We start from the raw sequence: 17,714 nt of genomic DNA on the forward strand, positions 1-17,714 counted from the left end.
ACCTGGAGAGTAGGCAGTGCAGCCTAGCAGATAGTACAGTGGGGGATGAAATTAAAACCTTGCTTGCTGAATACCACGAGGAGGCGGATAGGGAGGTCAGACACATGGGCAAATATGCTACTGCCATGGGGAGGGAGAGAGACCAAGTGCAGTTCTGGCAAGCCTGATGAGAGGAGAAAGGAGGCGCCAGCACATTGCGGAGGTCAAATCGGTAGCTGGAGAGCCGCTTACAGATGAGCAAGACATCGCGAACGTCTTCAGGGAGTACTACTCAGATCTGTACACCTCCAAGAGCGGAGATCTGGAAGAGGAAATTAATGACTATCTTAGTCATATTTGGCTATAAATATACGATCAACCATCAGTTCTACTTACATGCGACTATCCGGTCTGCTACACGCAGTGTACTGGCGTATTGGCGTTCTCAAAGTTACGCGCCAAATGTTCAAGTGAGCGGAACTTTACTCAATAGTTTGCCCCTTAACATTTGGCGCGTAACTTTGAGAACGCCAATACGCCAGTACACTGCGTGTAGCAGACCGGATAGTCGCATGTAAGCAGAACTGATGGTTGATCGTATATTTATAGCCAGGCGATCTTGTACTGCACTATAATTATCTTTTGCTTTGAGAGGTGGCGAATCATGTATTCTTTATTTAGATAGGTTCGATATCAGGAAAGTGACATTGCATTGTAGTAGACGAGCTAGAGCTGATCATTAATGTACCGACTCAGCACCTGTGTGTAAGATTTCAGGTAGTTTAGTTTTATTATTGTGGTAACTGTATTGTTATTGTGAATATTGGACAGTGAATTAATTGGTCCTGTTTCCTTTCATTCCATAGTCCCCTGACGAAGGTTCTATTCCTTTGGACCCGAAATGCATTGGGTGCTAAAGATTTATTGACTATTGGCAAGATAACCTGCAAAAAATTGTGAAATAAAAAACAACAATCATATGGATTACTAAAATAGATTATTGATTTGTAAATATATGAAATAATACGGATGAAACTTTGAAAAAATGTGGTGGAGGAACCAATGAGTTTCATTGCAAACCAGCGCACTCATTTGTAGGAGAGAGTTTCCCTCCACACTACTTACCAGGTTTTTTAAGACAAGGGAAGGACGCCTTGTGACATGAGTCAGCGCTAACTGTTAATTCAAGAACAACTCGTTAAAAACATTGTAGAAATCAAGAGTGCACAAGGATAATAACTCCATAGTTATCTTAGTCATATTGACATCCCCACCCTGACTGACACTCACAGGGAATTCCTTATGCTCCCCATTGAAAAGGATGAAATCCTTGATGCACTAGCCAGTATGAGGTCAGGCATGGCCCCGGGAGCTGATGGGCTCACGGCGGGCTTCTACAAGGCCTTCAAGGACCAACTACTACCTCACTTGTCCGCCCTCTTCGATGACATATGCGTGGAGGGCAGTATGCCCCACTCTATGAGGGAGGTGCTCCTAGTCACCATACTGAAGCTGGGTAAACCCCACGACGAATGTAGCTCTTATAGACCACTGTCGCTGTTGAATGTAGGTACTAAACTATTTGCCAAGGTCTTGGCCACCCGTCTGGCGCTCCTTGCTGATCGGTTGGTAGCCCCGGAGCAGGCTGGTTTTATTCCAGGCAGGAATCTAGTTTATAATATACGCACGGTTCTGGGCACGATCCAACATGTGCCACAGGACAGGAAGGCACTGGCTGTTTTCCTTGATATGGAGAAGGCCTTTGATTCAGTGGAGTGGCCTTTTATGTGTATGGTACTGCAGCGCATGGGTCTAGGTCAGCCCTTCCTACAAATGATGGGAGCACTGTATCACCGTCCACGGGCTAGACTCCGTATGTGCTACCTGATCAATGACTCTTTCCCCATCAGTAGAGGCACTAGGCAGGGGTGCCCACTTTCGCCCTTCCTTTATGCTCTTGTGGCTGAACCGCTGGCGTGCGCCCTGCAGGAATACCACGGGAATGAGGGCATAGGCTTCCCGGGTTATAAGGTCATAGTATCGATGTACGCAGACGACACCCTGCTGTATGTTCGTGACCCTGATACCAACCTGTCCTCAGTGCTAAGAGAGGTGGTGCGTTTTGGCGCACTCTCTGGCTTAAAGGTCAATTGGACCAAATCACTTGCTTTCCCCTTGACTCCAATCACACAACCCACGTCTATGGAGTACCCACTCCAGAGGACCACAGATACGGTCCGGTATCTGGGGATCCAGATTCACACGGATGCGGAAACCCTCTTCAGAGCGAATTACGGTATAGCCATTAGTAGGCTAGAAGATGACGTAATTACCTGGGAGAAGCTCCCTCTGTCATTAATGGGCCGCATATCTATAATGAAAATGGTTGTACTCCCCGGATTCTTGTTTCTGTTTATGACTATCCCAATGGTACTCGCCAAAACAAACTTAACACGGCTACGGCAACTTACGATCACACTGGCCTGGGCGGGCGGACAGCCGCGTGTCCAGTGGACGCTACTCACTATGCCTTACTTCATGGGGGGGCTTGGTGCTCTGGATCTAGAAACCTATTACCGTGTGGCTCAGGCGGGACATCTGCATACTTGGCTCCATGGAGACCGGAACATTCCGCACATGCGCATGGAGACTCTCTATGCCAGCCCTCTCTCGCTCCCGCATACGGTCTTCCAATCGGCGGATCGCAGAACAGGCATATTGGATTCTGCCACGGCCACGAACCATGCTTGGCATAGCTTAGTACAGTTATGAGATGGCGCGCTGCTCTATTCACCTGAGATGGCGGTAGATTGGGCCAGATAGTTGCCACCGCTCCAGGAGAAAGGGGTGGCTATAGCTTTACAGAACATGAATATTAAAATTGTGGGAGACCTATTTACTGATGGGGTAGTGAAGACATGGGAGCAGGCCTTGGGAGCCGGTGAAGCACCACCGCTCCTGACTCGATTTCAATTCCACAGAGTGTGCCAAGCCTTCAGTGATCTACTGGGCGGAGACATGGCTGAACCCCCTGAAGTCCCGGAGCTCACAGATGTCCTCAAGACTGCTTCCCCCGAAAGCTGCTGTCCAATCTGTATAAACTGACGCAGGCACACAAACAGCACACATACACTAAGGCGTGACTAGCGTGGCAGACAGACCTGAGCATTGCTCTGGATGATGACACGTGGTGATACTGCTGCTCTAACACCAAGAAAATATCCCTCAATGGCCGGCATAGGCTGGTACATTTTAAAATCCTAAATCGTGTATACTACACCCCGGCTAGACTATGCAGATACGGTTTGAGGGCCACAGCGAATTGTGAGAGGTGTCATGCCCCTGATGCTGGCTTTTTACACCTCGTCTGGCAGTGCCCAGGAGTCTGGGCAGGGCTTTAAGTGGGCCGGGACTCAAGGGGTCTGAGCTGGTGACTAGGAGCGCCTCCCTCAGAGTGGGGCATACTGCCCTCCACGCATATGTCATGGAAGAGGGCGGACAAGTGAGGCATTGTTATTCCCCACTACAATTTTGCTAACTTTGTCTTTGTAAAAAAATGCCGCTTATGGTTCAAAACCGTTGTATGACAAGAGCCGATAATATTTAGCAATAGCGTCTGAAATCGCGATATTCTCGTCATTAATCCTTTACAAATGTCGGTTCTACATTGAGCGACTAGCATTAATTTGCTGGTTTCCCGACAATAATATTGGTCCTAATGGAGAGATATAGCGTTACTAAAATACTAAAATAAATTTGAAGAATTAATAAGTTAGTACCACACACGATTTTCTTTCGACCTAAAAATATAATTTTATCTTGTGATAACTTAAGTTGGTACGTTTAAAAGGTATATAATAAATTGGGCAATATATTGCGAACTTCTAGATATTACATTTTATAATAATGTGTCTCAGTACAATGCCCACTATCGGTTCTGTGTCCACTACAAGATGGCGGCCGCTCTTTCAGGCGTTGTTGTGCTCGTGTATAACGAGCGCACACGGGTATACAGCTGATGCTAATTTGCGGGCTATTTAAACCCACAATTCTTGCATGCATCTCGAACCACAAAACTCGAGACTGGAACCGAGGGAGAAGGCACACGCTGCTCGTGATCGAAGTAGAAAACTGGGGGGGGGGGGGGGCTTTGACTCCATTAGAGATACTAGTAACTCGCTCCCCTCATAAATTTAACACTCTACCTTGGTTGGTAATTTTTTGTCTCCTTTGAAGGGCACTGTCGTCCAACTTAGATGCATTTTGCACTCTTTTGTTTCATTCCCGGTAAGCTTCCAGTCAAAGGACAAGGTTGCTTTATTCGTATGAACTATTTGCCATTGCACGTGTGCCACACTCGACAAACCTAGATCCCACAGCGGTTCACTCTTATGGCATGTTGTAGCCGCAGCTATATGTATAGCCGGCTACTGTCCTTCTGAAATGGGTAGGACAATTCACGTAACAGCTTACGTTCAACTCTAAGATTGGAAACTTGGCGGCACTTGTTATTTTTCCTTAATAATTATAAACGGAACATCACACTTATTGCACGCAACTTTGACCCAAAATAGCATGTTTTCCAAACTTATTATGAAATACCCTGTTTCATCTTTAGATCCTATTTAGAGATAACGCTGCATAACAGGGCGTTAGGCTCTTGTCCTTCAAGACTACGACTAGGTTTATAATAAATGAGTTAATCAACTAAGTAATTAACAAGTAAATAAGCCAAAACAACAATCACTTTATCTTAGAACAGATGGGTTGTGGACAGTGAAAAAACGTCTTTGATGGCCCTTTGATCATGATGCATAGAAGGATTTGACTGCTATCCTTCATATTTAGGTATGTGATATACATGTATGGTGCAAATATAAATTAACACACTTACATTAGTGTGACTCATATTGATACAATATTGTACCCCCCTTTTTTAAAATTAGGCCATTTATGCCTTGCACATTTGAAGTCCTGACAACAAAGTTTTGGAAAAAAAAGGATTTGACTACAGCTCCACGCAATAAGGTTCGTGGCACACATGCCCATTGTATTTGTGAAATACTCGTGCTTATGTGGTACATAATTATAAAATACTGCATTTCTTTTAAAATAGGCCGTTAATGCCATTCACAGCTGAAATCTTGAAAATATATAATATAAAAAGTCCTGAGAGAAAACCTTTGAAAAAAATGTATGAATACCTTTCGGTAAGATCCAGTCGCACAAGTTACTACTTGTGTAACGATATATCTGTAAGAGACATTAGTTAGTGATAGATTCCTTACCTTAGAATATCCCCAGGCGTCAGACTGGATCCGGAAAGTTTTGCGTAGCAGTACCCTTGCGCGTCGGCAGGCGTCGTCTGCGGCTCCGCGTCCGTCGTAGGCGTCGTGGGCGCCGGGATGACGTCGTCGGAGTACTTAGACGCCACCTCCGCGTGCTGACGTCAGTTCTTAGCCACAGCTTTTCCGCGCCAGAAGCGCAGAGCCATGACAAAAACCGACACTGGTGCCAAGAAACTAGGGCCCTGAAAAGGGGATGACCTTAACCCTAGATATCGGTTCGCAGAACGGGGAGGATGGGTGGGTCGGTAAGGAATCTATCACTAACTAATGTCTCTTACAGATATATCGTTACACAAGTAGTAACTTGTGCATCTGAAAGAGACACGTTAGTGATAGATTCCTTACCTTAGAATAGATACCCCAGCAATACCATCCCCGTGGTGGTGGGTCTGCGAACCAATATTTACACCAGAAAGTCCTGGAGAACGGAGCGGCCAAAGTAGCCGTCTCTCCGGACTTGACTGTCCAGGCAGTAGTGCCTAGCAAACATGTGCAACAAGGCCCACGTTGCTGCCTGGCAAATGTCCTGCAAGGGCACACCTCGGCCCAAGGCAGTTGTAGTGGCCGTGGCTCGAGTGGAATGAGCCCGCAGCCCAACAGGTGGTTCCTTCTTAGCCAAGGAGTAACACGCCTGAATGCACATGATAATCCATCGAGAGATGGTCCTCTTGTGCACCGCTTTCCCTTTCTTAGCGCCCGCGTACCCAACAAAGAGTTGATCATCCACCCGGAACTGGCGTGTGCGATCCAGATAGAACGAGAGCGCACGTTTTGGGTCCAGGCGGTGGAGCCTCTCCTCCTCTATCGAGGGGTGCGGAGGCGGAAAGAAGGTGGGCAATGTGATGGACTGCCCAATGTGGAAGGCCGTGATCACCTTTGGCAAGAAGGAGGGTCTAGTCCTCAAAACAACCTTGTCCGGATGGACTGAAAGGAAAGGAGGCTTACAAGAGAGGGCCTGGAGCTCACTCACTCTCCTGGCAGAGGTGATGGCTACCAGGAAGGCAGTCTTCAAAGAAAGAAGGCGAAGTGGACAGTTATGAAGTGGCTCAAAGGGAGCGCACATCAGAAAGGTTAGAACCAGGTTCAAGGGAGAGGTGTGGCTCACTGGTTAGAGGCGGCAGACCCGTAAGCAGAGGATGGCCCGGGACCAGGGTTCGATTCCCGACGCGGCAGGGTCGTGGACCATGGTCAGCGGGCTCGATAATTCTCGCCTCGGTGCCTACTCCAGTCAGGGACCACACTCGGCAACTCTGGGCATTAGCTTGCCTCATCTTCACAACGGCCCCCCCAGACCACCGGGGATGCTTGGTCGCACCTTAGTGATACCCATTAGGGACCATCTCTCAGGGTGAGCCAGGACGGGTTCCCCAGCGGTCGAAGCGCGGAGATACTCCTCCGGGAGTCGATTCCTAGCGCTATATAAACCTGCAATTAAGTCCCACTGAGGCATCACGAAAGGAACAGGAGGAAAGGTATGAGTGATGCCTTTCAGGAATCTGTTAACAATAGGGGACTTGAACAAAGAAGGTTGGTAAGGCAGCCTCAGAAAGGCTGAAAGAGCCGAAAGATAGCCCTTGATAGTGCCCAGAGCAGAGCCCTGCTGGGCAAGAGAAAGAAGGAAGAGAAGAACCTCAGAGAGAGGGGCACTGAGGGGATCCACAGCCTTTGCTGTGCACCATGCCACAAATCTGTTCCACCTGCAGGCGTATACCGTTTTTGTGGAGGGACGCCTGGCTACCAGAATGATGTTGCAAACTTCAGGAGGCAAGTCAAATGGCCTCAACTGTCGCCGCTCAATCTCCAAGCATGGAGGTGGAGACTGGACAGGTTCGGGTGGAGGACCGTCCCCTGCTGCTGCGACAGAAGGTCCTCCTGAAGACGCAGACGAATCGGGGGATCGACTGACATGCTGAGTAGCTCGGGATACCAGAACCTTCGAGCCCAGTCCGGAGCCACAAGGATGACCTGTGCCCGGTCGCGCTTGATCTTCTTCAGCACTCTGGGCAGAAGAGGTATAGGCAGAAAGCCGTACAACAGACCGCAGCTCCACTCGCGACGAAAAGCGTCTCCGAGCGAGTGCCGCCTTAGAAATTCCAACGCGCAGAACTGATGACATTGCGCGTTCTCTTCGGTAGCGAATAGATCTAACCAAGGCTCTCCCCATCGCAGAAAGAGGCCTTGCGCCACGTCCGAGTTCAGACGCCATTCGTGATCCATCGAGCACCGACGGTTGAGTTTGTCCGCCCTGGCGTTCAGAGAACCTGCCAGGTGTTGAACCACCAGAGTCACGCCCTGATGTTCCAGCCATTGCCAGAGACGCAGAGCCTCCTGGCAAAGGGTCCACGACCCCACTCCGCCTTGTTTGTTGCAGTACCACATGGCGGTGGTGTTGTCGGTGAACACCTGCACTGCACTCCCTCGGACAGACGGGAGGAATGCTTTCAGTGCCAGACAAATCGCCCTCAGCTCCAACAGATTGATATGGAGCCGGGACTCCGCCGGAGACCAGAGTCCTCTGATCTCCGCCTCTCCCAAGTGGCCTCCCCAGCCCTGGAGGAACGCGTCCGTCACAACTACGTGCTCCGGTTGGGGAAGGGAGAGGGATCTGCCGTTGACCCAATCGCGGTCCGTGAGCCACCACTGCAGCTGTCTCGCAGTGCCCTCCGAGATCAGGACATGGTCGGACAGGTTGCCCCGGTGCTGGGCCCACTGAAACTTCAGGTCCGCCACCGGGCGTGATGCAGCAGAAGGATGCAGGAGGCCATCAGCCCCAGAAGCCGCAGCGTCAACCTGACCGAGACCCGGGATAACGGCCGAAAGACCGGAATCAGAGCCTGTATATCCCGGACCCGCTGTTTGGGCGGGTAAACCCGAAACTGCGCCGAGTCGAGAACCGCTCCGATGAAAAGGAGCTTCTGAGAGGGGCACAGGTGTGACTTCGGCACATTGATGGAAAATCCCAGCTGGTGCAGGAGATCCGCCGTAGTCTGGAGGTGGCCGACGACTGCCTGGGGCGAGCCCGCCTTCAACAACTAGTCGTCTAGGTAGGGGAAGACTGAGACCCCTAACCTGCGCAGATGAGCTGCGACCACCGCCATCACCTTCGTGAACACCCGTGGGGCGCTGGTAAGGCCGAAGGGGAGCACGGTAAACTGAAAGTGCTCGAGGCCTACCGTGAACCGCAGGTAACGCCGGTGGGCCGGCAGGACGGGGATGTGGAAATATGCGTCCTGCAAGTCCAACGCTCCCATCCAGTCTCCTGGGTCTAGGGCAGCCAAGACCTGAGCCAATGTCAGCATTTTGAACTTCTCCTTCTGGAGGAAGCCGTTGACGTTCCTCAGATCCAAGATAGAGCGTAGGCCCCCTTTGCCCTTCTTGGGTACCAGGAAGTAGTGGGAGTAGCAACCACGACCTACTTCTGGCCCAGGAACGCGCTCGATGGCCCCCTTGCCCAAGAGGGCCGAAACTTCCTCCTGCAGGAGCCGCAAGTGATCCCCCGATACGCGGTGGTGTTGCGGTGGCATGGCTTGAGGGGTCGTCTCGAAGGGGAGGGAGTAGCCCCTCCGGACGATCTGCAGCACCCACCTGTCCGAAGTGACTGCGCGCCAGTGAGAGTGGTGATGGCGAACCCTGCCTCCCACTGGCGTCACATGGGCCGAAAAGCACGGACTAGGAGGGTTTAGAGGCGGATGCTGCGGGGGCAGGTGTGGACTGGCTCCGCTTGTTCCCCCGACCGCCTCCACGGCGGTTTCCACGGCCGCCGCCGCGCTGGACGACAGTTTGCGGCGAGTGGCTGGCGGCACGTGTGGGGACGCCCCTTCCTTGGCCACGAAAGGAGCGAAAGGCACACACTTGCTGGCGCGGGGCCGAGAGGAACAAGGACTTGGCCGTAGCCCTGGAGTCCTTAAAGCGCTCAAGCGCGTGGTCTGCCTTGTCGCCAAAGAGGCGACGGCCATCGAACGGCATGTCCATGAGTGTATTCTGGACGTCTGCCGAGAAGTTGGCGGATCTCAGCGGCATCGTATCGCCACCGTCGTAGCCATCGCTCTGCCCAGCGAGTCAGTAGTATCCAGTCCGCACCTGATTGAATACTTCGCTGTGTCCCGGCCCTCCAATAGGGCTTGGCCGAGTTTGGCCCGTACCTCCAACGGACACTCTGGCAGCACTTCCGCCACCGTTTCCCATATAGAGTGGGTGTAACGGCCCAAGAGGCATGCGGTGTTGGAAGACCGCAGTCCCAAGCTAAGGGACGAGAACACCTTCTTGCCATAGGCCTCGTACCTCTTGGATTCCCGATCGGGGGGAGCCGTCGGGAAGGCGGTCTGGGAGTTAGAGGCCTGGATAACCAGACTCTCGGGGTGGGGTGGGTGGACAGGAAACATGGGTCGCCCGGGGCCGGGCGGTGGCGTCTGGTCACGTTCCTATCTACAGGCGAACCTGTAGCGGGCCTGGACCAAGTGCCCAAAAGAACATCCGTCAAGGCCTCATTAAACGGCAGCAGAGACTCCATGGAGCATGACTGCGGCTTAAGGACCTCAGTGAGGAGGTTAGTCCTCACGGCCGCGACGGGGAGCTCAAGGCCCAAGGCCTTAGCAGCCCTCATCAACACCACACCATATGTCGTGCCCTCCTCCGAAGCCACGGTAGGAGGAGAGACGAACCCAGTGTCTGGAGAGGTGTCCAGGCCACTGGCCTCCCCAAGGTCTCCTGTCCAGTCCATGTTAGACTGACATTCCCTTGTCAGAGGGTCCTCAGACCCCTCCCAATTCTCCTCGTCCCCCATCTCCTGAGATTCAGGGTCATAAGTGAATGGGGTGGGTTCATAGAATTGAAATTCTCCGAACGGCGTAGAGAGCGGCACCGACAGGCGTCGACCCGACGTCGGAACCCAGTGAGAGGAGGCATCGGGGACGGCGCCGCCCGAGGACGGCGCCGGAGGGGACACCACACGGACCGACGCCGGGGGGGTCGTAAGGTCCACCGGTGACGATCCATGGCCCGACGAGGGTCCAGCGGTGCCCTGCGGCGCCGGGGCCACTGTACCCTGCGGCGCCGAGCCCGAGGGCAGCGGTGGCGTCGGGATCGTGGAGCCCTGCGGCGCCGGCGGCGTCGAGACCGAAGCACCCGACGGCGTCGGGTCGTAGCCCCCGACCCACTAGGGCCCCCAGACGGGTTCACTGGGCCCGAAGGCGCCGCGGAACCCGTCGGAGGAGAAAGGGACCTCATGGCCATGAGGAAGTGCTCGATCTCCTCCGGCGTCGCGTTCAGCCCAGGGACCGGGGGGTATGGGGCCGAAAGCGGCGCCCACGACTCACGAGGAGCCGCGTGGGCGGTGTCACCCGAACCCCCGGCCGCGTCGCGCGAGCGTCAGGTGGAGTCAGAAGAGCGATGATGTCTCTTCGACTTCTTATGCTTCTTACCTGACGAATTGGACCCGGAGGAGTGGCGCCGACTCCCGGAGCTGTGACGGCTCCGTCCCCGCGACCTGTCCCTCGACCTCCTGTGGGACCGGGACCGGGACCTCACACGGCGCGGGGCCGACGGGCGGATCTCGAGTCGCCTGCGGGACCGCTCCCGCCTGGCCTTCCTCGAGAAGGCCCGACAGTCGGAGCAGGCCTCGTCGTCATGGTCGACGCCCAAACACATCAGGCACAAGCGGTGGGGATCCGTGACCGACATGGTACGGTCGCACTCATCGCAATGCTTGAAGCCGGGCATCCCTAACGGCACCGTCGGAGTCGTAAAGACTTCGAAATGGATCAAAAAGATCAAAAAGTTTCGTCAAAAAGTGACTAGGGAACTGCTCTTTCCAGATCTGCGCTGGCTGACGCGGAAAAAAGAAGAACTGACGTCAGCAAGCAGAGGCGGCGTCTAAGTACTCACGACGCCTACGACGGACGCGGAGCCGCAGACGACGCCTGCCGACGCGCAAGGGTACTGCTACGCAAAACTTTCCGGATCCAGTCTGACGCCTGGGGATATTCTAAGGTAAGGAATCTATCACTAACGTGTCTCTTTCAGATCTGGTTTGTTATTAGTTTACTCCAATCTGAAGTGAAGCTCAGACTTCATCTTAATGAATGAAATGGTTCTCCCCTCTTTTCACCTTACCCTGCAGTGAAGTTGACACTGTATCTAAACAATGAAATGATTCTTCCATCCTCCCTAGATGTTCAGAAACTGCTAACAGACAATAAACTTTTGAGTAAAAAACTTTAAAAAATTAAACATTTAGTTGTGTGTTTTAGAATATGTTTCTCTCACTCCTCAATGAGCTATATATGCTTAAGAGTAAACCTTCTCAGTAGGACATCCATGTCAAATGATTTAGTGATATGTAATTGTTTCCTTATAATCAAGACGTATCACAAACTTTTGTTTTAATTGTAAATAGCTTTTTGTATAATATATGTATTTTGTATATCTGTTTGTTGTAGCCCTGAAGAAGTCCTACGGACGAAACGTGTTGGCTACGTTTTTTTGTAAGGGGTTATAGATTTCTATTGCTGTTCACATTGCAAACTTAATAAAGAAATTAAAAAAAAAAAAGTTTGTTCGTTCTGGAGATCAGACAACCTGCCAGATGTTGAACCACCAGGGATATGCTCTGCTTTAGCAGTCATGTTCAGAGATGCAGGGTCTCTTGACAAAGGGTCCACAACCCCACACCACCCTGTTTTTTGCAGTACTATATAGCGGTAGTGTTCTCCGTCACACCTGCACTAGCCTTTTCTGTATGGAAGGTATAAAGGCTTTCAATGCCAATCGGACAGTTCAGAGATCCAACAGGTTGATGTGGAGTCCAGATTCCGCCGGAGAACAGAGTACTCTGATCTCCACCTAACTCAGATGGCCGCCGTCCCAAGAGTGACGCATTTGTCACTACTGGGAGTTCTGGGGAAGGAAGGGGGTCTTCCGCTGACCCAATCACAGTTTGTTAACCACCACTGCAGACCTTTAACAGCTCCCTCTGAGATCTTGACAATATCTGAGAGATTTCCCTGATGCTGCCCCCACTGGAACGTCAGATCTCACTGTAGAGCTTGCATATGCCAATGGACATGTGTCACCATCAGGATACAGGACCCAGCAGCCTCAGAGTCAGTCTCAATGAAATCCAGGATAGAGGCTAAAACATCAGTATCATAACCATGAATATTCTTGACTCGCCATTCAGAAAGTTAGGCCCAAAACAGCACTGTGTCCAGACCAGCTCTGACGAAAGGGAGAGTTTGAGAGGGAGTCAGGTGTAACTTTGGCTTGTTGATCGCAAATCCCAGCAAATGCAGGAGGTCTGCTGTAGACTGGAGGTCGGAGACAATAGCCTGGGAAGAACCTGTCTTCCCCAGCCTGTCGTTGAGATAGAGAAAGACTGGCACCCCTGATCTCTGCAGATAAGCTGCACCCACCACCGTCACCTTGGTGAACCCCTGAGGGGTTCTGGTGAGGCCAAAGGGGAGCAGAGCGAACTGCTCGTGGCTGTGGCCAACCATGAACTGCAGGTAACACCTGGGGGCAGGATGGATGGAAAAATGGAAATATGCGTCCTGCAAGTCCAATGCTATCATCCAGTTTCCAGGGTGCAGGGCAGATAGGATCTAAGCTAGAGTGATCATTTTGAACTTCTTCTTGAGGAAGAAGTTGAGGGAGTGCAGTCTAGGACACAACAAAGGCCTCTGTCTTTTTTAGGCACCAGAAAGTAGCAGGAATAACAACTGCGACCCAATTCTGACAACAACACTCTCTCTATAGCTCCTTTGGCCAAAAGAGCCATCACTTTCAGTTGTAGAAGAGACAAATGGTCCTCCATAGCCTGTCGTGGGTTGGTGACATGGAGGGAGGGTAGGCTTGAAGGGGAGGAAGTAGCCCATTCGCACAATCTGCAAACCCCATCTGTACAATGTGATGGCCTGTGATGATAAATGGACAGACTAGGAACTTTTGGAGACTGTAGCTGCTGGGTGGGACCTCAATCTTCATTGTGTCGTACATAGAGGTGCCATAACCTTGAGGGATTGCTTCTTCAAGACCTTCGGATGCATGGCGAGGCAGTCAGAACAGGCCTTAGGGACATGGTCTCCTTGAAGGCACCACAGGTAAACAAGGTGAGGGTCCATCAACGACATCTGTCGGTGACAGTTGCCTCAGGGCTTGAAGCTTGCCTTCTTTGCTGACATTTCTGCCACACCAGGAGGTAACACCTCAAATATAAGTCAACAAACTGCTGAAAAAAAAGCTAAGTCAAAAAGTGACTACGGGCTAGCTCTTTCTGGATCTGCACTGAGTGGAGTAGAAAGAAAAGAACTGATGTCAACACGACTGGGTGGCGTCTATTTAGGCACTGTAAACATCCCTTTCGGCACGGGCGATGCCACGTAGAGCCAAACAATGCCACCTACTAGCACACAGGGGTATTGCTCATTAAAGAATTTCCAGATTCAGTCTGACACCTGAGGGTAATTCAAAGGAAAATAATCTTCGGCTAGAAGTCGCTATCAGATGCTACTTATTAGTGCTGCTACAGCAGAATGTCCTAGCCACTGACAGAAGGTTTATATTATGAATCCTTGGAATGATATATCCATTAGAAATAAAACATTCATTATAATAACATATACAACATACTGTTGTGATGCTTCGAGAGCACATCTATAATTAATAGGATAAAAAGATGCTACTGCCTCCTGGAGAGCAATACATTCTTACCCAAGTAAATAAGTCGATTAACTGCCAAAACTGTAAGTCTCTGCAATCTTTGAACAAATTCACTCTCTGTGACTCTCATGCGATCCTCTTGGCTCATTTTCCGGTGCATCATTGTAGCAAGCTCATCATTTGCAACTGAGCGCATTCTCATTAGCAATGCATCAGGCTGTGCTAATGAAAATCTCTGAGCAACTGAAATAAAGAATATATAACAACTTTAAGTCCAATTCTCAATCAGATCGGACATACTTTCTTGTTCAATGAATATTAGGCCAAAAGTAATGGGACCAATACAGTACAGTAAGTTGACTTCAAAGTATAGTGCGTTAAATAAAGCAAAATGAATTACACTAGTTGAGAAAAAACTAAGAATGCATACCCTAGTAAAAGTTTTTTTTTTTTTTTTAAAACCTCTCTCACTGGAAGAAAGGACGGTGCAATTTATGAGTGACTTATTATTTTATGGCACGTTTGTCACATTTGTTCATGCCAATGTTTGCAGTACAATATGATCCTAAAGACAGAGAAAGACACATGACCTAATGTCTCACATGCCACCACCAACTTCATGTGTGAAACCCTTTCTTTCACTACTGAATCAACAATGAGAGCAAAATAATTTCAGCACTTAATAAGCTACAAGTGGAAGAAGGCACTGATGGAAAAAGATAAATGGGAATTGGAATGTGCTTCAGGATTTCCTTGCAATGACTGGGATAGACCAAATGCATTCGTTATGGAATCTACAAGTAATGCACGGATCCAGCTTACTCAGTTCCCAAGAATACACAAATCAATACTACTTAACCCCTTTTAATGCTTCACAAAACAGTTCCAAACAATAGCATACATGTCTAAAAGTGGCTCATTAGCTTACTGAAGGAAAGTGCCCTTTTTGACATCCCCCCCCCCCTTGTGCCTGGTATCTGATGCACTTTGGACTAAAGTGCACTGGGTTCCTTCTAATCAGGTCAACAGTGCAAGTGTTTTATAGGAAGCTGGCTCTGTAAATACTATACCAAAGTAAGGTATGGGGTGCACAGAATCCAGAGTCTCCCAGAGGCTTTACAGAGGCTCAAGTTGTTAATACTAATGCTCTCTTTCGTGGCAGTGTGGATAAGCAGTTAGGCTTATCAGAGGGCAGTGCTAAGCATCTGCTGTACAAACAGGCAAGAAACGATTACACTTTTAGGAAAGTAGGATCTTCCTGCCATAGTTACCCCAAATTTTTGCCTGGTGTCAGTGTGTTTGACTGTAGTACACTGGGATCCTGCTAATCGGAACCCCAGTGCCTGTGCTCTCTTTACTCAATTCATTGACAAGTACTTTGTACTCCTCACAATTGGTATGCTGGTGTAGGAATTACTGTAGCCAATAGTGCCAAGACACCCCCGGGGTATTTGTGCGCTCAACAAGTCTCATTAATATTAAATGGTACTAAGGTACCTAGGGCATTGGTACACCAGGGGTCTCCCACGAGCAGCACCATGTAATATGCCATGAGAGCCCATACAAACTGTGTCTACAGGTCTGCCATTACTGCCTGCTTGAAGTGGTGCATGCACCTTTCACTTTTGATGTAAGGTTTTCCTTAAACACCAGTCACTGCACTTTAAACCTGTAGGTCACCCCTAAACGTAGGCCTGACAGACCACAGGCAGTGTACATGGTTCTAATTGTGAGGGTGCAATTTCATGAGCAGACACACCCCTACAAATTCTTGGCTTTGTAAGTGTGGGAAAAGCCATCTAAGGTATGTAGGGGACACTGCCCAAGTTGAGATGTCCAGCTACATACTGGCTTCTCCGAGCCGGATCATGTTTGATGTCAAAGCCAACACAAGATGATGGCCGGAGCACAGTCACAGTTCCGGTTTAATCCATCATCATTATTTAGCTCACTTGGTCACCCCAGTTCAGACCCACCCTTATGCAAATCAGCCTTTACCCTGTTCCTCATGGGAACAGTCCAGCCTAAACTGCCAAGCCAGATCTTCCGTGGACCGGAAACAAGGATCCTGGGACCGGTTTCGGTGTAACACCCATCACCAGCCAGGCTAGCTTGAATCCAGTGACAAAGTGAGCAAGGGACCCATGTCTGGGCATACCCTGCCAACTTAAAGCGAACAAAGCAAACACAAGATGATGGACGGAGCGCTGAAACTTTTCAGACACTCACTCCAGTCACAGATCTGGTTTAATTCATCATTGTTCTTTAGCTCGCTTCACCAATCCAATTCAGACCCAGCCATATGTGTTGGAAATGGCCCTTTTTTTTGCAGGGTTATCCCCAAACTTTTTACTTCTTCCTCCTTTGTTATGCCTGACCTGTGGTTGTTGGCTATAGGACTCTGGGCACTTTATCAATACTGATCAGTGCTAAAGTGCATATGCTCTCAGTGTAAATTGTTATTGTGATTGGTTATCAATGATTGGCATATTTGTTTTACCAGTAGGTCCCTAGTAAAGTGCACTAAGTGTGCCAGGGCTGGTAACTTAAATGCTACTAGTGCTTGCATCACTGATCGTGCCACCAACATGAGTAGCCCCAAAGAAATGTCTCAGGCCTGCCACCGCAGTGCCTGTGCGCAGTTTGTTAACTGCCAGGTTGACCTGGTAGTGCATCCATTTACCAGGCCTTACCCTTCCCTTGTCTTACACATTGGACACCCCTGTGGTAGGCCCAAAGTACCCCCTTGGACAGGGTGCAGTGTATGTGAAAGGTAGGACATGTGCTAGTGTGGGTAACTTGTCCTGATAGTGAAATACTGCCAATTTCGTTTTTCACTATTGAAAGGCTATTTTGCCAATAGGACAGACTGGGCAATACTGTGTAACATGTTTACCTGCATATCTTCCCATAGGAGTAGGATGAAAATTTGGAATCTGGTATACCTGAACTCAGAATTTAATAACACATCTTTAAGGAAGGATGGTTCATAAATTATGTGTTTGACAATAGCACTTTCAGAAAGTGGCTATTTTCTTATTCAACCTTTCAGTGTCCCTCTGCCTGTTTGTGGATTGACTGTCTGGTGTGAGAGTGACAGAGGCTGGGATGGCTCCAGGAGTCTGGGTGAGTTAGCACTAGACTGAATAGACCTATCTGCATTTGGAGTGGTGGGAGGAGTAGCACCAGGGCCTGAATAGGGCCTGCCTTTCACAATGCTGGCTCCACCTCCTGCCTTGAACCCCACTCACAAAGGAAGAAGATGTGCACTGGCAGAGTGCCCCCAGAACTGGTTTGAACTGGGTCCAGGACCCCTCACACATAGAGAACAAAGACTTTGGGGCATACATATGAGAATTGAAACCCCTGAAAGTTAGACTACTTTGGAATCAAGGAGGAAACTTTGCGGAGGACAAAAGCTGAAGAGCTGAAGGAGAAGTACTGCCCTTGCTGTGAGTCTGGTGTTGGCCTGCAGTTGCTATTTCTGCCAAAGGACGGAGAAGGACTTTGCTGTGTGCTGTGTCCCCTGCTTGAAGAAAGGACTTTGCTGTGTCCTGAAAAGAAAGTCTCCAAGGGCCTGAGAAGAGCTGGCCTCCTGTTGCGGAAACGCAGGGATATAAAAGTTTCCAAGACTACTTTGTGATCAAGAGGAATCTGCCAAAGAAGATCAACTGAGGAGACAGAGGAGAAGTACTGACCTTGCTGTGTGTCTGGGGTAGGCCTGCAGTTTGC

The 17,714-nt window shown here is 49.9% G+C and overlaps 1 protein-coding gene across 3 annotated transcripts in view; it reads right to left on the reverse strand.

Moving 5' to 3' along the window:
* The window catches only part of LYST (lysosomal trafficking regulator), a 4,348,576-nt gene that overhangs the window by 2,080,879 nt on the left and 2,249,983 nt on the right, over positions 1–17,714 (reverse strand). For all 3 annotated transcript variants that reach the window (XM_086927077.1, XM_086927076.1, XM_086927078.1), the window contains one exon: positions 14,034–14,225. In XM_086927077.1, coding sequence (XP_086783203.1) covers positions 14,034–14,225 — 192 coding nt within the window. The remainder of the gene's footprint in view (positions 1–14,033; positions 14,226–17,714) is intronic.

This window comes from Lissotriton vulgaris, chromosome 6, assembly GCF_964263255.1.
Source record: "Lissotriton vulgaris chromosome 6, aLisVul1.2, whole genome shotgun sequence".
Lineage (NCBI taxonomy): Eukaryota > Metazoa > Chordata > Amphibia > Caudata > Salamandridae > Lissotriton > Lissotriton vulgaris.